The 20,190-nt window shown below is 40.2% G+C and overlaps 5 protein-coding genes and 3 non-coding genes across 10 annotated transcripts; 5 read left to right on the plus strand and 3 right to left on the minus strand.

The window, feature by feature from the left end:
• Nucleotides 1-544: 544 nt before the first annotated feature.
• On the plus strand, nucleotides 545-2,051 carry LOC132786848 (2,3-bisphosphoglycerate-dependent phosphoglycerate mutase). Of its 2 annotated transcripts, none has more exons than XM_060793552.1 (4): nucleotides 545-767; nucleotides 1,039-1,151; nucleotides 1,217-1,711; nucleotides 1,758-2,051. In XM_060793552.1, exons 1-4 carry the CDS (start codon nucleotides 742-744, stop codon nucleotides 1,919-1,921), a joined length of 798 nt encoding a protein of 265 aa, XP_060649535.1. In that variant the 5' UTR covers nucleotides 545-741; the 3' UTR covers nucleotides 1,922-2,051. The 2 variants fall into 2 exon arrangements, with proteins under 2 accessions (XP_060649535.1, XP_060649534.1); XM_060793551.1 differs by lacking the exon at nucleotides 545-767 and adding an exon at nucleotides 830-926.
• A 66-nt stretch (nucleotides 2,052-2,117) lies between these two features.
• On the minus strand, nucleotides 2,118-3,585 carry LOC132786847 (uncharacterized). Its single transcript, XM_060793550.1, has 2 exons — nucleotides 3,487-3,585; nucleotides 2,118-3,200 (listed from the first exon to the last, which is right to left on the minus strand). The coding sequence occupies exon 2, from the start codon at nucleotides 3,186-3,188 to the stop codon at nucleotides 2,145-2,147; it is 1,044 nt and encodes a 347-aa protein (XP_060649533.1). The 5' UTR covers nucleotides 3,189-3,200; nucleotides 3,487-3,585; the 3' UTR covers nucleotides 2,118-2,144.
• Nucleotides 3,586-6,283: 2,698 nt separating this feature from the next.
• Trnas-gcu (transfer RNA serine (anticodon GCU)) lies at nucleotides 6,284-6,365 on the plus strand. Its single transcript has one exon. It is a non-coding gene; the product is annotated as a tRNA-Ser (tRNA).
• A 137-nt stretch (nucleotides 6,366-6,502) lies between these two features.
• On the minus strand, nucleotides 6,503-6,584 carry Trnas-gcu (transfer RNA serine (anticodon GCU)). Its single transcript has one exon. It is a non-coding gene; the product is annotated as a tRNA-Ser (tRNA).
• A 325-nt stretch (nucleotides 6,585-6,909) lies between these two features.
• On the plus strand, nucleotides 6,910-6,991 carry Trnas-gcu (transfer RNA serine (anticodon GCU)). Its single transcript has one exon. It is a non-coding gene; the product is annotated as a tRNA-Ser (tRNA).
• A 4,423-nt stretch (nucleotides 6,992-11,414) lies between these two features.
• Nucleotides 11,415-13,966, plus strand: LOC132785523 (uncharacterized). Its single transcript, XM_060791660.1, has 2 exons — nucleotides 11,415-11,776; nucleotides 13,345-13,966. Exon 2 carries the CDS (start codon nucleotides 13,346-13,348, stop codon nucleotides 13,964-13,966), a length of 621 nt encoding a protein of 206 aa, XP_060647643.1. The 5' UTR covers nucleotides 11,415-11,776; nucleotide 13,345.
• A 786-nt stretch (nucleotides 13,967-14,752) lies between these two features.
• LOC132787378 (IQ and ubiquitin-like domain-containing protein) lies at nucleotides 14,753-17,468 on the plus strand. The gene is made up of 8 exons (XM_060794380.1): nucleotides 14,753-15,273; nucleotides 15,335-15,590; nucleotides 15,667-15,884; nucleotides 15,939-16,449; nucleotides 16,516-16,648; nucleotides 16,713-16,825; nucleotides 16,885-17,069; nucleotides 17,122-17,468. The coding sequence occupies exons 1-8, from the start codon at nucleotides 14,846-14,848 to the stop codon at nucleotides 17,384-17,386; spliced, it is 2,109 nt and encodes a 702-aa protein (XP_060650363.1). The 5' UTR covers nucleotides 14,753-14,845; the 3' UTR covers nucleotides 17,387-17,468.
• A 91-nt stretch (nucleotides 17,469-17,559) lies between these two features.
• LOC132787379 (FAST kinase domain-containing protein 4) lies at nucleotides 17,560-20,152 on the minus strand. 2 transcript variants are annotated; one of them, XM_060794382.1, is made up of 7 exons: nucleotides 20,128-20,152; nucleotides 19,484-19,735; nucleotides 18,698-19,420; nucleotides 18,392-18,641; nucleotides 18,049-18,323; nucleotides 17,919-17,988; nucleotides 17,560-17,860 (listed from the first exon to the last, which is right to left on the minus strand). In XM_060794382.1, the coding sequence occupies exons 2-7, from the start codon at nucleotides 19,671-19,673 to the stop codon at nucleotides 17,650-17,652; spliced, it is 1,719 nt and encodes a 572-aa protein (XP_060650365.1). In that variant the 5' UTR covers nucleotides 19,674-19,735; nucleotides 20,128-20,152; the 3' UTR covers nucleotides 17,560-17,649. The 2 variants fall into 2 exon arrangements, with proteins under 2 accessions (XP_060650365.1, XP_060650364.1); XM_060794381.1 differs by lacking the exon at nucleotides 20,128-20,152 and adding an exon at nucleotides 19,901-19,987.
• Between the last annotated feature and the right edge of the window lie 38 nt (nucleotides 20,153-20,190).

The following is a 20,190-nucleotide window of genomic DNA, read 5'->3' on the forward strand; positions in this document are numbered from 1 at the left end:
GTGCTCTGTACTGAGACTGAGCCCAGCTCACAGCTAGCAAAGACCTTTATACGGAAACGCAGACGCAGATAGACGTTGACGATGACGATGACGTCTCAGCCCTCAGCTGTCGTCAACGTAGTGCTCTGCAACAGCACACAATCTTTAAGGTAACCGAAAATCTGCACAGACTAGTAAATCGATTGAAGGCATTGCAATGCCAACTGACTGAGAACTGATTATATACCAAATAAATGATTTAAATTTAAAATGAAGGTAGCATTTATGGCCCACTGTACGTGCAAGGGTTTAAAGAGATGCAATGCATGTTTGTTTTGAACTCTTGCGGAGACAAGAAGACAAGACAATTCCATTTTTATTATTAAGACACATTTGCACTTTTTGCGTTTATTATTTTGTTTTTTGCCAGCTGCAACAGCAGTCCTTGAGTTGTATTATGGTTTGATTTATCGTGTTCAACTCTTACTTTGCACTCTAGATATGATTAAACTTAAGTTATGTTTGAAAATGTAATTCCTGATTGTGTTATCACCTCAGTTGGCTTTGTTTTTAGTTAGATAATCTCAAAACCCTTTTACATTTTTAAATTCGCTTGACATTTTTGATCAGACTTATCAATTTGTTACAATAAAAGCAGTGATCCGAAGTGCCACAGTTGGATGTCACGCCGATATGCCGATAGACTCGATAGCATCCGCGGAGGACTTGCAATAAAATAAAGATAAACAAGGGCAGGGAGCCATGTTCAAATTTCTTAGAGGAAAATTGTAATGTACTAACATTGATCAGCAGCAACAATCCACTAAAACACGCAAACAATATTGTAGGTTCTGATTCAAACATAAACTCGGCTTAGCAATGTGGATACATTTGTATCTTTCAGATACAGTTGTAGTATCTCATAGTATATCAAAGAATATAAATATGTGTGTACAGTATCACGCATGTTCTAACACAGCTACAAATCATAATTGAATTGAAATGTCATTTGGTATTTGGTAGCAAATCGGGATTAATGAAACCTGTTTTTCATTTCAGATCAAACTTTTTCGTAAAATCCAACCGTCTTGTGCTCGTGCGGCATGGCGAGAGTGAGTTTAATTTGAAAAATCTATTCTGCGGCTGGCACGATACTCCGCTCAGCGAGGGTGGTAAGCTTACGATTATGATAACAAAGACTACAATGATGCTGACTGATACGAGTTTCGTTCAATAGGCCTTCAGCAATCACGAACTATTGCTGCAGCCAAGCTGCTGGAAGCTAAGATTGGATTCGACAAGGTCTATTGCTCGGCATTGGGTCGCTCCCGACAAAGTGCGGATGTAATCTTGGCCGAAATGAAAAGTTCTTATCTGCCTGTGGTGTTGGACTGGCGACTAAACGAGAGGCATTATGGCAATTTAACTGGCAGTAACAAGCGGCAGGTGGCGGATGCATACGGCGAGCAGCAGGTGCAGGCCTGGCGACGTGGTTACGATGAGATACCGCCTCCAATAGAACCGTCGAACAGTTACTATTATGCAATCCTCAACAACTTGGCCTTTAGAAATATACCAGTTGGTCAATTTCCACTATCGGAATCGATGCACATGTGTGTGGATCGCGTGAAGCCCATTTGGGAAGAAATCAAGAAAGAGGTCCTTCAAGGCAAGCGGGTGTTGATCGTCGCTCATGGAACTGTCGCTCGTGCCCTCGTCCAGCATATTGAAGGTGTGTATTATTCTTCCCATCAATAGTATCTAACATTTCTTGCTAGATTTAAGTAATGAAGACATCGTCAAAGTCAACGTTCCCAATTGTGTTCCAATCGTTTACGAGTTTGATTTGCGAACCGGCGACCTCATAGGAAATAGCACCTATCTAGGGGATGCGCAATACATCGAGAACATGAAGGATAAGGTTGCTGCTATTGGCGATTAAGTATCGAATGTAGATAGACCTGTAAATTTCGGTTGCACCTAGCTTATAATTTTAAAAACTCAACGAATAGTTCATTTAAGCTAACAAAAATTGCGTCTCGAATTAAAATCCTTGATTTCCTACTGAATAATTGTCAGCGAGTTTATTTCGAGTACTGTTTATATTTTAGATGTTATTTAAATGCATTCAATAATACTTCAATCAAGTTGTTTCATAAGTGTCATCAGTAGTAACTATGTTCATTATAGTTGTATATATTGTTGGGTAATATATAAATATCGTCGGGACGGCCATTGAACACAAATGGACGCTTAAGAGAAGTTAGTTTGGAGTCCTGTTGCGGTGCTGGCAAAGTGGAGAGGCCAAAGCTCTGCTGAGCATGTCCATAGCCAGTCGATGGAGATGGAGGCATCGGTCTATAGGGATTGCTCGGCGTGGGTGGCCGCACATTGAAGTTGTTACCTCCGATTCCCTGAGAGAACGATGATATCTCATTGGACGCGCCATTCATTTGATAAATTCCTGAAGGTTTCCCGTTCGCCAGAAAATTAACGGGTAGATTGAATACAGAGCCAAAGGTGGAAAACGTCGGCATAGGCTGATAAGTCAGCAAAGGCGAGAAACTGCTTCCAAAGGGACTAGGCGCCAGATTTGTGGGCACAAACATATAAGGTGTGGGAGGTAAGCGCACGTAGTAGATGGGCGAGTTGCGGGATGAATGTGACGAGAGGGGTCGTCTTTCGCCGGCTGCCCTGGACATGACCACATCCTCCAGATCGTTGTTAGCGCCCGGATACGAAGGATAGAACATGTCGGGAGCTATATACAATGGGAACGGAATGAGCACAGGCTGAGCGTAGCCAATAAATGGCAGCATCTTCGGCATGGGAATCGCTGCCCCACCCGATGGAAGACTTTCATAAGGATTGATGGGCGAGTTAGTGGCTGCGTAGGGACTCCACGCATAGTTGGAGTGGGAGACTGGGAGTCGCGAGTCCTGCTTCAAATCGTGAAGCATTTGATAAGCATCATCCTCTTCTTCGCTCTTGATGTCCTGCTGCTCAGCTGGCAGCTCGGATTCCTGCCCATATTGCTGCTGGGCGACTGAGGCACCAAGGGAATTACTCTGCTGCTGCTGTAATGATGGCGATATAAGCGTCTGCTTCGCTTGCGTTTGTTTCTTAACCAATTGTGATAAATTAGCTGCGTCCGAAGCAGCAACTAGCAGCACAAGTAGTGCCGAGTATATCCAAATAAATCTTTCCATGTCTGAGATTATCTAAATTCAATAATGAAACAAATGATATGTTTAGTTATTTGAATTGTGTTGGCTTAATACAAACATAGTTTTTCAATTGTGTTGGCTTAATACAAACATAGTTTTTGATTATCTGTATGGAATTTGTCAACTGATAATTGTACTCAATTGAAAAGTAATTAAGTTCAATATTTTTAGTTTTTCAAATCAAGTGTATTTAATTTTATTGGTGCAATTAGTGTCACTTAAAGTTGTTCAAGACTGATTTATTTCTATTGCTTTCCAATCACTTAAATTATGTTCTCACTTTTCACAAGGTTGAAGCAAACTTTTAATTCCCGATGAAGATCAGAGTGAGAGTACGATCAAGACACTCGCAAACTAGACTGCACAGCAGACGCGTCGAACTGGCAATGAGTGTGAGCACGTTAAGAAGCTGCGCTTTATATTGGCCATCACGTTACCAACAGCAACTCGGTTGACGACGATGGCAACGCTGCGGATGAGTAGAACTAGATGGGGCTGAGCTATGAGAATGTGCCAAGTTAGAAGTGGGCAAAAATAGTTTGTTTGTTTGCTTTCGTGTTTGTTGTTGATTGTTGTATTGCATTGTCAAGGCATCTAACATTTGGGCCATCCGGCTTCTAAGTGATAAATCTGCACATGATTGCAACAGGAGGGATATAATTACCCTCAAGTGTCAATGGCCGGCGTATCTCAGCATTTTTCACTCGCGCATGCAACTGCATATTATAAAAAAAACCACTGCAAACGTAAATAAAAAGCTAAAAATGATAATTGCATTAATGAAAGTACGCCCGCGATTATGTTGTTGAGTGTTTATAACACCGACGAAGTGAAAAGGGCAGAGAATGTATGTGCATATGTATGTATAAGGAAACTGCGTGGTAATATAACGCTCATTAGTCATTGATATCCACAAAGCATTCTGCTTAGCACCGACGAGCTACAAGCTCCTATCTCTCTTCCAGCCCAGCGCCAGTCGCAGTCGCAGTCACGAGAAGCTGTTACATAATTGGGCATAATTGTGTGATTACATCAATGTACATGCATAAACGAGAACGAATATCTGCAGAGTGGAGAGCACACCTTTATTGCCTGCATACCGCGGAGTACTTGTAATGCCAGTCTTAGCTGCCCGTCCCTCACTGAAGAAGACAAGGCCGTTTATCTTAGCCAAGTCTTTGGGTGCGAGGGTCTCTTAATTGTGTTGATTTTGCAGACAAGCGGATAAACACAGGAGCTATGGGGATGTTACTGGCGTTAGCACTTCCTGACTTTCGCAACTTGGATGATCATACATATTAATATTCTAATATAAAACGTTTGTTGATTTGTCAATGCCAGCGGCATTGGCGCCGGCTTCTGCATTAGTGATGGAAACGCGACCAGCGCCGGTGCTGTTCTCTCTCTCTCTCTCTCTCTCCCTCTCCCAGAGATTAGGACAATAATAAATTACATAGCTAATTAAGTGGAGACTGGCGACTAGATACTGCAACTACAAACACCACAGACAACCACGCAGATGCAAAGATACAGATACAGATATAGATACAGATACTTGCACATTGTACTTGCATGCCACAGACTTGGCTGATAGAGACTGCCCAACCACCGCCAACCATAATGAACGGATGGTGTTATAATAAAGCCGAACCAAGTTAAAGCAAGATCGCAGCTGAAGCTGCAGCAGAGATTTACTGAATTTACAAGCATCGCGCCAATGTAATTAGCCTTGGAATGTCCTTGTGCACGTGACTATCACCGCACATCGCACATCGGGATGCCTTCGAGTGTGTATGTGCATGTGTTTGCGAATAGTTTGCCACTTCACTACATGCTAAATATAAACGTGCGTGCCTGCACATCGTCCGACTTGGGCACACTTTTCTAACGAAGACAATGTGTTGTGTTAGCTGTTCTTGTCGGCAATCTCAATCGGCCACTTTAACGTTAACGTAAACGTAAACAACTATCAGCTAACAACTAATAGTCAGAAAGGTTCATTAACACCGCTGACACTCATGACGACGGTTGACAACTGGACATTCGAAGTACATCAACGCAAAGTCAGTTTTGAAATCTTTGCCAGCTTGCAAAAGAAATAAATACTTATGCACTAGAGGTCATAGTTTAACAAATAGACCAAATGTTCTTTTTAATATAGGATTAAAAATAAGGATATAATGTACATACAAAAATCTTATGATATTAAACTGTTTTAAACTTCCATCTAAAAAAAACTCACATTCATAATAAAGTTTTTGGAAAACAAAAAAATATAAAATAAAGCAATACCCGATGCGACATAGAGTAATGTTTAGTCGAGCATTTCCAACTAGAACACTCTTACTTGTTTACATCAACGAAGAATGAGAAGAAACATCTCAAAAAGAACGCTGATGATCTTAAAAAAACTAGGTCATCTAGCGGCATAACCGCATTAAAGTATGTATATCTGAACTATCCAAAAACCTTTTTAATTTCTAAGATGAGCGATCTTCAATGCGCAAGCAAACAAAATAAAAATATTCTATAAATACGATGCTCTGAAGTGACTATTTAACTCCATACCTCTAAGTAAATACTCTTTAAAACGTAATAATATTAAATTATACATTAGATAATGTAACACAGGATTACATTCATTAAAATAAATTCCATTAACTTGTAAAATTTTAATATGCGATAATATTGAAATTAAAGATATTTTATGAGAAGCGTAATAAGATTTAGCATAATATCTATCGTAACGAAAAGAGCATACATACCTGTTTTTTTCAGGGTATAAAGGCAAATAACTAAAATGCTTAGACTACTCTCCAGAAGCTCCAAAACACGCGCCTCCACTTGGATACACTTTTTTAACAACAAATAAAATAATTATTCAGAAGCGAGGCGATTCATTCACCATCACTTTTACGTGATACACACACATTGTGTACAGAACAAAAGTAAGTACTTGTATCAGTTTATGTTAATTGACACAATTAATAATTGAATTTCTATTACCTAGAGAAAGAGAGTAGTAGGAAAAGTCGAGAAGGGTTCAGAACCTTCATTACGCCGCCGGCTGCCAACAAGACGAGGTGGCCGAGTGGTTAAGGCGTTGGACTGCTAATCCAATGTGCTCTGCACGCGTGGGTTCGAATCCCATCCTCGTCGCATTAAATACATTTTTTAAATTTTTTTTAACCAATATTAAACTTTTTAAATAGACTAAAACTTTACATTTTTATTATAACAAAGTAAAATAAAACATTTAATTAAACTTTAATTATTCAATTCAAAAAACAGATTCTCGACGAGGATGGGATTCGAACCCACGCGTGCAGAGCACATTGGATTAGCAGTCCAACGCCTTAACCTCTCGGCCACCTCGTCATATGCGGCAACGCCACCCAGTTGTTCTGTTGATACGCCGCTATGTGAAAAGTAAGCAGTCAAAAAAAAAATTAAAGAAAACAAGAGAAATTTTATTTTACAATACAAATGTAACCTGAATAAAAAATATCTAAGTAATTAAAGGCAGACATTTTTTTAAGTTTTAACACATATTTGTATGACGTGCACTTAAAAACCTAAAATAGTGGAACTGCTTGCTTCAATTGTTGTCACTTTGCACTGCTTTATAAACTGCTTCATGTTGAGAACAACTTTCTGCTTGTCATTTGTAACAAGTATGCATTTAGGACTACGACTGACACGTGACGAGGTGGCCGAGTGGTTAAGGCGTTGGACTGCTAATCCAATGTGCTCTGCACGCGTGGGTTCGAATCCCATCCTCGTCGAAAATTTTTTTGCTTTATTTCTACAAATTAATACATTTAGTTTTAAAAAAAAGAAGTGGCATATCCAAAATTACATTTCATATAATTTCAATATTATTAAAGTACGAGCTTTTAAAGTTTTCTACTAGATACTAGCAGTAAACGGAATTTTATTTCGCTTTTAAGGCAAGATCGTATCTTATTTCAACTGAATCTAAAGTTTTTATGACCATGTGTGACTATAGCTGCAATGCCGGCTCTCATGGTATAATGGCCCATCCCAGACGGTAACATAAACGAAATGGAAATAGATACATTGATAACAATTTAAGTACGGCTGTTGCGCCATCCTCTGTCGACTAAGAGATGTGGGGGAGCTACACAACAGCTTGATTTACTAGAATTTAAGTTTATTGACTCTGATCGTGAAAGGGTCTACGAGATGATGTCCGAACGTCAAGGTCGCCAATATGTTGAGCCAACTCGCAACAATTAAGGAGAATTTCGGAGCCCCAGCCGGAGTCGCCAACACTCAAACTACAACATAACAAGAAAATTGAAAGGTAATTGTTAAAGCGGGCTCCTCCAGTTAAAAGCATTAGATTAATTTATTTATTTTCAAGTAATTGCCTTGTCATCAATTTGTGTCGATTAATTGATCCATTTAAACCTATTGGTAGTGAAGTTCAATTGAGAAGTTCAATGATTTCACGAAAATTTGACACTCACTCAAATAATATTGTAATGTCAACATTGAATAAAATTAAAATCTTTAAGAAGCATTGATTGGATGGACGCCTAGAGTTTACGGGCTGGGCTCTGCTAACAATTCATATTTGAACTTCAGTTTACCTACTCCTTTCTTTATTGCGTTTAGTAAACTCGTTTTTAAGCAATAAAATGCACATATTTTTTCATCATTAGTTGCGAGAGCCAAAGAAGTTTTGTTAGTCCATATAACATACATTCGAAAACGTGTTGAAATTTCCTTTAATTGTAAATCAGCATCAGCTATAAAACTGAACAACCAATCGTTTGCTCTAATTGTCAGGAAATTCGAAAGTTTTGATTTTATAGTGCGGGTATAAAGTAATTGCGATATAGTGCGCGAATTGTTGATAGTAGATGATGTGGGAGGTGTGAAAGTGACTACTTCACAAGGCGAATATATGTATGTGTATGTGCCACAGAGAAATCAATTCACCTGCAGCTCCTAAATCTCAAAATTAAATTATATTCGCTTATAATATTTCTCTTTGGCGAGTAGTCAGTAGTACGAGTACGAGTACGCGATCAAATTATTGTTTGACTTGAATCACCACTTTCCGGTACCCAGTTTGAGCTTAACTTAATACACAGCAGCCCAAATTCGATTGCGATCACAGAGAGTCAATTCAGTGCAGGGCACGCTTCGGCGCCCAGTTTAACCTTTTTCCTGTGGTCAGCTGCCTCTTGCCACTTTCACAACTAAATAAACAAAATAAATAGATAGAGCACAAGCACCATAAGGTTACTAAACTATGGAATACCCTTTTCTTTGAAATAATTATCACATTATTATAGCTGAGAATCATTTTGCGGTCTTCGCCGATATGTTTTCTTATTCAATTCCGAGATGTAGAAGTATGTCGAATATACAAAATGTTGAACTCTCCAAGTGATCGATGAGTAAATATTGAATTCGCTGTCTTCAAATTGACAGCTGCCTCTGCAGCATCTGCTATAGACTTGACGCTATTTTTTTCTTTCCTTTCGTTGCATTTCCTTTCGTATGCTCTACAAATATTTTACTTTCAATGAAAGTCAGAGTCGTGTAATTGGCATCTGAAGCTGACCCCATTCGAGTATAACTCATTACTCAGAAAAACCAAACAAACAAGACGGAACGAGATTGTTAGCATTGCATAAGCATCGCCAACAATGACAACTTCATTCCCGAGTGCATAGCGCGAAAGCGGGGTGACAATTAAAAGGCGATGCCCACATGCCACAAACTCCTCAGACTCCAAACTTCAAAATCCAAAGAAAATCCCAATCTACAGCCAAAGACACAAGAAAAAGATAAAGGCTGGTTTCGCTGATTCAGCTTAATTATTTGCCGCGACGAATGAGTTTAATGAACTTGCAAAATTTATCGACAATAAAATGTGAAACTACTTATAATTAGGTACACATATTTATGAACATTTTCGCCAGCCCAACAGACTTCAACGACTGACGCCACGTTTGCATTAGCGCTCAACCTTAGCTAGTGGGTGGGTGTTCCCTCCGTCAACGATAATTCTGGCTAATGAAAACGTTACTATTCTAACTGGCCAGAGACTGTCAGAGCAAAAGACTGAACGAGAGACTTAAACAGTTTGTATAATTTGTTTTTTAATTCAGTTGCCAAGCACGCAAGCGTCAGTTTGTAGAGTACAGACTTTGTCTAAGCTCCTCGTTTATTGCAAAATCGGACACTCATACTAGAAGACGACGCATATTCTTGATTAGTTCACTCCGGACCGGGCTTGGAATTTTACACACAGCTGCTGGTTGAGTTGTTAGCATTGCCACTTCCAGAGTCACTAGCATTGCCGCAGCTAGTGGCATTGTCATTCCGTCCCGTCTCGTGCTTCAGCCTTTCTGCTCTCATCGTACATTGCTTCCGTCAGCATTAAACATATTAGTCTTAATAATTCCCAGCTTAGAAGACACTGATGCAGATATGATACCTGGCTGTATCTCGTTCGTGATTTGTGTTGTCTAATCGTTAACAATTATGCCAATGCCAATGCCAGATTCGTTAGTAGTTTGATTAGAGTATCCAACAACATACTTCTCGTGCTTCTCTATTCTCGGTGCGTGCCACGCTGCTGCTCTCAGTCAGAGTCTACGCACCTCAACACACACAGTTTTGTGTACATTAGCTAAACACAAGTATGAGCTGTGTGTAATTGCTATAAGGGGAAGCTGCCGACTGCCGACTGCTACGGCTAATTAATATTTAAAGGTGTTTTGATTGTTATTCCTGCTCGTGCTTAAAGCATTGCTATCTCTATTCCTATTGCTATTGGTGGTAAATGATTCGCGGTTATGTCATTCATTTACTGCCAAAAGGGCGCACTAACATTTTATCGCCTTTTTTATATATGGAAAAACACGTGTAGTTGTTTCGACTAGAAATGCTCAACAATTTGGGTTACTTTAGTTGGTGAAAGATGAGAAAGTGCTCCGCTCAGCTGTCAGCTGATGGGTTACATGTCAAATGGGTTTATATAATGTCATGGCATGCCAGAGAGCGCAGCACTCAAAAAAATTTCAAATTAGATGTGTTTAACTACTTAAATTACTAGCTATAAAACAGATTGCTGGAACTCAACTGTTATCTAATTTTTATGTAATAATGCTTGTACTGATATTCCACTAGAAGACAACTACTCATTACCTTAACCACACTAGGTTACAGCTTCCACTTCTAGCTGACAAAGGTCAGGAATAAAATAAGAACATGCCAGTGCTTGGGCCTCTCTTTCTTGCTAAGAAGAGTGCCTAGTTTTGTAGAGTATTGCCTTGACAGCCTTAACGTACGTCAACACGTCACGCAATGGCATTTAAAAAGCTGCAAAGGGACGCTTGGCCTGTCAATAGCAATCTTATTTTCAGAAGAGCTTCGTGTTACCCATCGCCAGCCTTTGTTGTCGTAGGTTCATTTGTAACTAATTTGTGCAGAAATCGGAAAGACAAAGGCGGTTAGAAATGTGTGTAGGGTAACTTAGTAGCCACCTCATCCACTTTCAGAACAGACGCAGACGCAGACGCACACGTAGACGTAGACGTAGAGCAAGAAACAGGAGCAGCAGCTTTGTAATTGAATAAAAAATAAAGCCAGTACTTAGCTGCACAAATATGAGGGACTGAGTGGGTATATTGGGTTTCCAGCATGTCACTTTCCAACAAGCGCTTGACGAGTCTCACACCAATTGAAATGAATCAATTCGACGGCCTGTTGAATTTGTCAAACAAATGGCAAAGCAAAAGCAAAAAGCGTTAACGCAACCCGCAAAGTGCAATGGCAACGGCAACGGCAAACTGCGTATAACAGTAAGCAGGTAAACAATAAAGTGGCAAATTGATGCATTTCGTTCGCCTCGTTCGCGTTGGCTCATCATTGGGATCATTGCGAGCCATCTACTGGTATCTCTCTGAATCTTGACTTGGACCTCACACACATCAATACTAGTTGAGTCGGCAACGAACGCTCACGCTACGATCAAGTCCAAGTTGATGACGTAGTGCTACGACGATGATGACGACGGCAATGATGACGACTTCGACTACGACGACGACGACGAGGAGAAAGACAGCAGTAGACGCGAAGCCGACTGAAGCCGACTGACGCAGAGACCAGCAAAGTGATTTTTGTTCGAAGAAAAAACCAAATTACACACGGTCCGCAGATCTCATTTATTTGCCGCTCTTCGAGGCGTCCACAACATCGAAAAATGTTGTCCGCGTAAAAAGATTTGAAATTTGTGTGACTTCCGACGATTCAAAAATAAACTTCCACACATATTAATATTAAAAGTGTAATTTGTGATAAAGTAGCGTTAATTATTCGAGAAAAACAATATTCAAGATCCTTTATCCGAAACGGATTAATTATTACAAATTGCAATAATATCATTGTGATTTGCGAAGAGTGATCACTTGTGTCCGCCTGAACACATTAAATTTCACACAAGTCATTTAACATATTGTGCATCAACAATTTACAATATAAAGAAGCAGCTGCAGTTAAAGACACAGTGATAGCTGCTTTTTAAAGTGAGTGCAATTTGAATAAACATCCATAATGAGCAGACAAGTACTTACAAACACTCGGTTGTGCAGTTGACAGCTGCTAGAAATTAATATTAATCATACTATGGCTAGCTTCATATGCATATTCATAAATACCACATTTTATTCACGTTCGTTGCCTAAGTCTTTCGTTTTGCGATCTGCGTTTCCATTGAAAACTTGACTTAATTAGTGGAATTTTGCAAATGATAGGCATAAAAAACAAAGCAAACTTAATTGTCGAAAGAATCATAGTAAAATGGGAATGCCAAAAAAGTAAATATCAAAAGGAATTGGTCAACAAAATGAACAGAATCCAGAAAACAATTCGTTATCTTGTCGGAATCTTTTGCAAATTTTGCGATGTCAAAGTCTTTATACCAATAAAAAATAGTTACAAAGGTTAACACACCTACAACCTGCTAGCTTCAAAGTTGACTGTAAAAAATGCGTTTATTTTTCCCCTCCCATATCATATTTCATACGGGCTGGTACTCTGGCACAGTTAACTGCACCAATCCAAATAAAAATAAAAATAAAAAAAAGCAACTTACCGGCGAACTTTCTGCAATTTATCATTATCCAATTTTATTTTTTGCAGCAAGGTCAAAAGAGGACGCCACACGCTAAGTTAAAAAAAATGCCAGCGGCGAATCTTGATAGACAAAGAGTATTAAACAATTCTAAGATACACATATATAATACTAGGCTGCGTATATAAAGATACGTATCATGATCTTTAATTTGCATAATCAAGCCGAAAAGGGGCGTAGCTAGACGCTTAAGCGTTCCAGCCCCTAACTTGTTAGTGTTCGTTCTTGTTAGTTATCGTTCTTGTCTCGATATTAAATTAATGCCGTTTAGGCTACCATGCCTCCACTTTGTTGTCTGTCTTGGGTGTTTGGTTTATTGTTATTGTTTTATATTTTCGTTTTTTCGGGCTGATCAACTTATTTTTCACCTGCTCATTAATCACTCAGGCGTTGAAATGCCCCGCCAGATGGCGCTCGCCATGCTCATTAGCGTAATTGCTCAGTTGGCATCACAGTTGGCGTCGATGGTAACGTTGGCTGTGGCTTCCACACTTTGATTAGCGTGCATTAAATGCTTTCATTTAAGTGAATCAAATCGAAGCTCTCGAAATCTTTGCGTTATTTGATTTTTAACAATTTTTTTTTGTATTTTCCATTCTTCGGCTGGAACGTGAGAAACTTTTGAATAAAGTGGCAAACGTTTTTTGTAAAATATTTCGCGCTTTGATGCGCACAACCGATTTATTTATTATTAAATTATTTGGCATTTGTGACTTGCAGAAAAGCACATGCCATTGTTTTATTTGTGTTCGCATTGCTCGAATTGGATTATTTATTATTTTGGTAGCCATTTGGTCCATCAATCAAATTTCGACACAATTGCGATTTCAATGTAGGGCGTGGGCGCCTGATCACCAATTTGTGGACACTTTTCGAGATTGCCCTGACACTTTTTGAAATGAACAAATGAACTTATCGCCACTTCTCACCATCTCTCACTCTTCTCTTCATTTTTTTCAGTATGTCACCTTTGACAACGTTGTTGATGCTTTTTGCCTTTGTGGTATGTAGGTTTGAACAGAGTGCGGCTTACCCGGTGGCTTACTCCTACAATTTGGCAAAGCCTAGTAGGGCTAATGTGGTCAGCACTGCCACGCCTCCACAACTGATTAGCAAACTGCTGGTGCAATCTCCAACACTGGACAACGTTTATATGGACTATTTGGTCACGTCGAAGCCACTTCACCTGCGCAAATACAACAGCAAAACAAAGAAAACCAAAAAGGACTCGAAGATTTATTTCATTCCCATCCCGCCACTGCCTTATCGCTATATACCTGGCATTGGCTACGACTATCAGCCCATGAAAATCAAGCCGATTATGCAGGAAACATCTAACCAGCCATCCACAGAGTCTCCCCACCGGCATCGCATCCCAGTCTCCTCACCCACTACTACGGTGACACCTTCGACTCCACAGTCGGCAACACAGAGTAAAGTGTTGCGTGTCCAACATAACAAGGATTACTTCTTCAATGGTCGTCCCTTCCGACTGCAGGCAGCTCATGCAGATCGCAAGTCAGCGCTGACGCCACTTAATCTTAAGTCAAGATTTTATTACAATAAAAACATAATTTATTAATTATTTGTAGACAGTCTATGGCTGAGTTTCATTTGATCGTAAGGGGGATACTTTGAAGACAACCATAATACTGTTGTTAATTGGCATAATTATATAGCAGTCAGTCAATCATGATCACGTGTTCATGGCGTTTAAATTGATTTTAGTTATATGAATATATTAAAAGAGACACAAGAGCGGGGCATCCGAACATCCATTTAGCAAATGTAATTATTGCCACCGTTTTGCCAGCACCAACTCCGATGTTGTGCAATAAATAATGAAGTGTGAGCAACTGAAAGATTCATTTGGGCCATCAAGCCGTATGTATAATGAGATGGTTATGAGTTTATATTTTGGGTAATACATGCGAATATACATACATATATAAAGAAGAAGTCGGAAGAAAACAAAATTGGGGCAATTAAAAGAAATTTGTTGCAAATTTGTTGCCCCAAAACGAAACGAGCGGACGGACACCCAAGTATTATGACTACGAGTACGAAATGAGCACCGCTTTCACTCCCAGTAACTGGGAAAATAGCATTCATTTAAATTCAGCTTATGAAATGCTTACACGAATGCGTGAGAAAATCAAGTACCCTCAATAGAATGATAATAGAGAACGGAAAATGTGGCCTATTGCTCGACGGTTGCCGTTGCCACGGCAGGGCGCCAAGCAACATATTTATTGAACAAATTAATTCCTAAATGAGGAATACCTCTGTCTCTGTCTCTTCAACCATCCCCCGTTGGCAATAAGTCTCAAATTCTGGCAGTTCACATTATAAACGAAATTGTAATCGCAGCAGGCAGAAAAGTAGACACACACATTTAAAAATTACTTTGGGATCACGGATCATCAAATAGGAATCGAATATATTTCAGAGAATCAACAAGATGAGCGACAAAGAAAGTCCACCATCATATGTTTGCAATATGCAACTTAATGTCGACCCATTGGAGAAGCCAAGGGTTAGGGCAATTTGTGGGCCTGCCTACGAGCAACAAAGCTCAGAGTCAGACCCCCAGGAAGAGTGTTGCGTGGATGTGGAAAATGTTACGGTCAAGTTTTATATATCGAAAACCAAAATTGTTGCCCAAGTGTATCCCAATTGCATGACCATGGCTGAGGTCAAACAGGATATATCGCGTAAATTCGAAGTGGACCCGAGCGTGATTCTGCTCAAGCAAAACAATCGTTTGCTCTGCGACAATACACCCATTCATTCCACCAATATCGATGAGTTTGGCATTCATGAGTTTCAGCTGGAACTCAATGTACCCCAGGGAGATAATACTAAACTGAGCCTGAATGTCTACTATGAGTGAGTTTTTTTTTTGCCAAGATATTAGCTCTCATCTACAGAGTACTATTCTTATCGACAGTAAGCATCGTTTGCCGGACTATCTGACTGTGCATATTTCTGGCGAGGACACCAAGGACGGGCAGCCCAAAAATGTGGTGGTCGAAATTGAAAATGCTGCCATTGTTAAGCCATTTTTGTGTGGATACAAGGACAAACACAGTCGCAAGGAGTACTTGGACGCCTTCACCCAAACAGGACCATATTTAGACAAGGGCAAGTATCGGCTTTATCGTTCACGTGATACCCAGACCTGGGAGCAGAAGGAAAAGACTTTGGTAGGCGGCAAATCTGACTTAAGTCCCAAACTAAACAACATCTAACTGGCCTACATTGCATTTACATATGACATAGAACACCGCGCATGAGCAATCCGTGCAATGTGTCCTCGATGGCATCAACGTGAGGTACATGTCCACAGCTAATGATTATATCATTGTGCCCGGCAAGTATCAAACGTACGCACAGAAAGAGAGAGCTGAGCGAAAGCTCGAGAAGATTCTATTGATACAGCGCAATTGGCGTCGCTGGATACTATGGAAGTACATTCATATGCGTGCCAAGGAATTTCGGTAGGTATGCAAAGGAAGTAAAATTCAAATATCATATGGTATTATTGTCGCCAGGTCTCTGGTGAAAAATCGCGAAGAAGAAGAGCAGCAATATGAACAGTGTGTGGAAAAGCGCGTAGAACGCACGGAGCAAATTAAGCAATTTCCCCGCACCAATGACGACTTCGATATGCTCTTTGCTGAGATCTCACGCTGGAAGCGCGCTGAGCTGAAGCGCATTACAGCTCATTTTGAAGGACCTGCGCGCATATCGGAGGTGAACATTCTGCTGGATAGGGAAATTCAGCTGTTGAACGGCGTAGAGAGACAGCGACGTTTGGTCTCCATGGCTATGGAAGACTTTCGCAAAGATCAACTGCTGAAGGAACTGGGAAAGCCAATAGAATGGATTGGCTACAAGGATTGCAAGATTCACTTGGATTTGTTGCGCACGCAACGCGTACGTTTCTTAACTGAAGTGTACAAAGATTTGCGTCAGACAGTGGAGAAAGATAAACGTCTGGAGCTGCTAAGTCGTGTTATGGAGTTGCTCTTGGATGAAGCTTGTTTTCCCAATTTCCCAGAGGTGAGAATTGTATAAATTAAACGTGCTTACAAAGATCAAAGTCGTATTACCGATTTATACTTCTAGTTGTTTGATCTGTTTGATAGAGAGAAGAATCTTCTTATCTATGCCAAGTCATGCGATGTGGAAATTCTGCGCAAGCGCCAAAATATATTGTTCTTTGAACTAATCAAGTTTCAGAAGCGTACTCAACAAAAGAGTAAGCCATAGACCAGAGTTATCAGATCCATATTCATATTTATATGTACTATGTCCTTTCGCAGATGTTCCGTCACGAATGTGCATTGTTTGTAAAAAGGTGAAGCCATACGCTCAATTTGCGATCCGAACTCGCCAAAGCCATGTAGACACTTGTAAGCACTGCTACTATTTGAAGGTAAGAAATGAACTTGAGGAAACTAACTACATACTCGAAAAACGGCCCCTTAATTGCAGTTGGTGGCCACGGAAAACACCGTATACCAATCAATTCTGCGTTGCATCCAGCGCGATGAACGCAAGCGCAAGTGCACCACGTCCTTTGCTTTTGTCATGCAACAGGACGATGTGCGTCACATGCTGGATAAAATATGGCACGGCCACTCAGCACTCAGCAAGTCAGAGACGCTCAGCGAATTAAGGCGAGTTCCCAATAATACTTTGTTGATTCCTTTCTTAACTGTTCTTGCGTAGATTGCCTCGCTGGAATAAAAGTGATGACTGGTCACCGTGGAACTGTGTGTGCCTCACTGAGCGCGAGACGCGTGATCATTACAAGATCGACAACATGGAGAAGGTTTACGATCCCAAGTTCATATTGTATGTTGGCAATTGTCACATGCTGGCACGAAACTTGTTCCACACTTTGGCTGCTGTCGCCACAGAGTTCCAAGAGACGGGACAATGGTGGAAAGTGGGCATGAATAAACAACGCACCAGCAACTTGAATGCGGTATAAAGACAATTTAAAAATATTAATGCTTATTATTAGTTATCTGATCCCAGCTTATAAAATGTTTGATGGATTTCAACAATTGCTTACTCTGTATTTCTCTTTTTATGCTCTTTTCAATAAGATATTGATACTGCTTAGTTGCAATGTTAATACGACATCTCAAGTTTACTTTACTCTCCATTTGAATAGTTTACTTTAATTCTGCGCCTAATTATATTTAATCAAACAATTCAAATTTTGACAAAACGATAAAACGATAATTGAAATTATTTTCTACTAAGAACATCCTTAAATTTCGCTTCCAAGTACTGAACGCGTTTCAGTAATTTGTCACTGGTGCTAAACTCATTGTACGGCACGGGTATAACTTGGTATCCACTCTTCTCTAACAAATCCATTGCCAGATTCGTAATGCCACTGGCACTTCGGTGTGTTCCATGACAAATATCATGAAAATCAACCACCATCAAGGCAACTCTAGAAGCAAGGCGAGTCGATTAAGAATTTGATATCATGAAGCATATAAACAATTTACCTTATTGCATCTTGATTACTTTTATCCAGAGGAAGAGCATTCTTTTGTGCGTCAAATTGACATGTAGCATCTGTAAGTCATAAAGGTATTGCTAGTAGTTCTCTTTCCACTGCTGGTGGATTTTTCTTACCAATTATGAAGCCCATTTTGCTATCTACTGAGCCAAGGACATGATTACTGGCAGGCAGCAAGCTCTTTAGCGCATCGAGCATACCGTTGACAAGAACTTGCTTGGACTTCGTGTGAGCCATAGGTACTTGGTAGGCAGGACTGTCAGCTGGTAGCAACGCGCCCTTGTAGTCCGACGCACACAATTGCGCATAACTGTTTAGATTTAATAGCCTCATTTTGGATGTTGGACTTAAGCCGGCCTTGTCACTTTGCAATTTAGTTAGGAAATCCGTGCTGTTAACATATTTAAACATATTAAATTAAATTTCCATATAAGTCAATGAATGATATAAGAGTACAACCTCAGCACTGATTCGAGGTGACTATCCTCCACGATTCCCAACATCGTCAGCGACCAAACGTAATTCAACCAATCTGATTGCTTTGTGAAGTCCTCCCGTACTATTGATTTGGACAGCTTCTTGCGCACATCCTCCAATTGTCCACTTTTAAAATTGAGTAACGCCGCTGTTAAGAAGTATGCGCTGAGATCTTGAGGTCGACAAATTTCAGTGTTCTTCAGAAGCCACTGCGTTAACGATTCCAAAATATCTGTAAGTAAATTAAGCTACATTTTGGATCTCATACTGAAGTGTTGTTCACATTACCCAAATCGCGATAGCGCATAATTCCCAGACTGGTTAATATAGAGCCAACAACCGCTGATTTTTCAGAATTCTTTGGCAGCTCGGCTTGTACATCAGCACAAACTTTTGCACCGAGCACAGAGTCCTGGAAATTAAGCATCGACATGGCGTACAGCACATCAGCCGATTGCTTCAGATCCAGTTGATCCGAAGCGCTGCTGATATTAAAAGCTAAAGACCGTAGGAGTGGAGTGCTGCGACGTTTGCGTTGCGCCAAAGTGCTCATCACTTTAACCATCTGCGGTAGACTTATGCTAGCAATCAACTTGGCCGCTTCATCGTCGCCAGCCACGCCAAGCACCGTGTTCAAGTCATCAGTGCGAAAGCCAGAAATGCGTTTATTGTTATTACCAACTCCAGCCAGGCTACCATTTTTTCCGTTTGCTCCATTTTTGGGTAATGCAGTGCGGCCGAGCATCCGACAGACGCGTAAGAATCGCGTGTCATTCTCAAACTCCGAGATCTTGACGCGATTGATGGTGCTCCATTCGGCCAAAATTGAGACAATCTTCAAGGCATGCTTGCGTGAAAAGGAATTATTGTTCTCTGTTATCGCCAATAGACCATTCACCGTCTTGGCATTAACAATACGCTCGTCGATGTTGCTTATGGCGGTTGCAGAAGATTTTGCAGTCGGATCGTTCTCATTTCGTAGTGACTCGAATGCAGCAGCAACCATTTGACCTGCATCAAATAAACAGCGACAGTAAATTAACGCACCAGTCAACAAAACATAAACATTCTTACCAGAGCTCTTCGACTTCTTAACACTTCCTTCCGCTGTCGGCGCACGAGGGTCAGCGTCATCTGACGAGTTTTGTCCATTGCTGGCCGGCGCTGCAATCGCTGCGCTTGCCGCACGTGCATTGCTAGTGTAGGTGGCGCGTCGATACAGATGTGTGACAATGCTGCCTGCGAATCGCTGTAGACCCAACATATTCAATTAAGTTTTCCCAGGTGGTCCGTTTAAGCGCTTGCGGCTTGCAATCAGTCGTCGCACTGTAAGACCAATATGAAGTTTACATAACCTTTTTGTTTACACATTTTTAGCTAAAATAAGTTTGTTATTCGCTGACAGCCAAAGTTTTCTTGTAATCGATAATTAGTTTTATTATTACTGCGATAATTCAATATTTTTAGTTAATATTATTATTCACAAATTACTTCAACTTTCCTATATTCTGGAAATTGACGACAGGGTCGATCGGCTAACCCACCCAACTACAACAATGCAGGAGCCCAACATTTAACATGTTTCCGTAATGTTAAATAACATAGCAATTTAATGCATAGCAATTTAAATTATTTAATAAATTGTATTAATGAACTATCTAGTAATGTATTAAATAAACAAATTGAATTTTAAAAAATCTTAAATGAAGTTGGCATACCAATTTATAAAATATTCGATCCAATAAGAATGTAACAACACCAATTGAGTAGCCAGTCGAATT

This window comes from Drosophila nasuta, chromosome 2R (genome assembly GCF_023558535.2).
Source record: "Drosophila nasuta strain 15112-1781.00 chromosome 2R, ASM2355853v1, whole genome shotgun sequence".
NCBI classification, from domain to species: Eukaryota; Metazoa; Arthropoda; class Insecta; order Diptera; family Drosophilidae; genus Drosophila; species Drosophila nasuta.

Excerpts from the sequence above, each read along its gene's own strand:
- LOC132786848 (XM_060793551.1), top strand. The coding sequence starts at position 859 with ATGTGGATACATTTGTATCTTTCAGATACAGTTGTAGTATCTCATAGT. Across the intron at positions 1,152-1,216 it reads TACTCCGCTCAGCGAGGGTG|GCCTTCAGCAATCACGAACT; the intron begins GTAAGCTTACGA and ends TTCGTTCAATAG. Across the intron at positions 1,712-1,757 it reads CCTCGTCCAGCATATTGAAG|ATTTAAGTAATGAAGACATC; the intron begins GTGTGTATTATT and ends ATTTCTTGCTAG.
- LOC132786847 (XM_060793550.1), bottom strand. The coding sequence starts at position 3,188 with ATGGAAAGATTTATTTGGATATACTCGGCACTACTTGTGCTGCTAGTT.
- LOC132785523 (XM_060791660.1), top strand. The coding sequence starts at position 13,346 with ATGTCACCTTTGACAACGTTGTTGATGCTTTTTGCCTTTGTGGTATGT.
- LOC132787378 (XM_060794380.1), top strand. The coding sequence starts at position 14,846 with ATGAGCGACAAAGAAAGTCCACCATCATATGTTTGCAATATGCAACTT. Across the intron at positions 15,591-15,666 it reads AGCAGAAGGAAAAGACTTTG|AACACCGCGCATGAGCAATC; the intron begins GTAGGCGGCAAA and ends CATATGACATAG. Across the intron at positions 15,885-15,938 it reads ATGCGTGCCAAGGAATTTCG|GTCTCTGGTGAAAAATCGCG; the intron begins GTAGGTATGCAA and ends TATTGTCGCCAG.
- LOC132787379 (XM_060794382.1), bottom strand. The coding sequence starts at position 19,673 with ATGTTGGGTCTACAGCGATTCGCAGGCAGCATTGTCACACATCTGTAT. Across the intron at positions 18,642-18,697 it reads TATGCGCTATCGCGATTTGG|ATATTTTGGAATCGTTAACG; the intron begins GTAATGTGAACA and ends ATTTACTTACAG. Across the intron at positions 17,861-17,918 it reads AGTAATCAAGATGCAATAAG|AGTTGCCTTGATGGTGGTTG; the intron begins GTAAATTGTTTA and ends CCTTGCTTCTAG.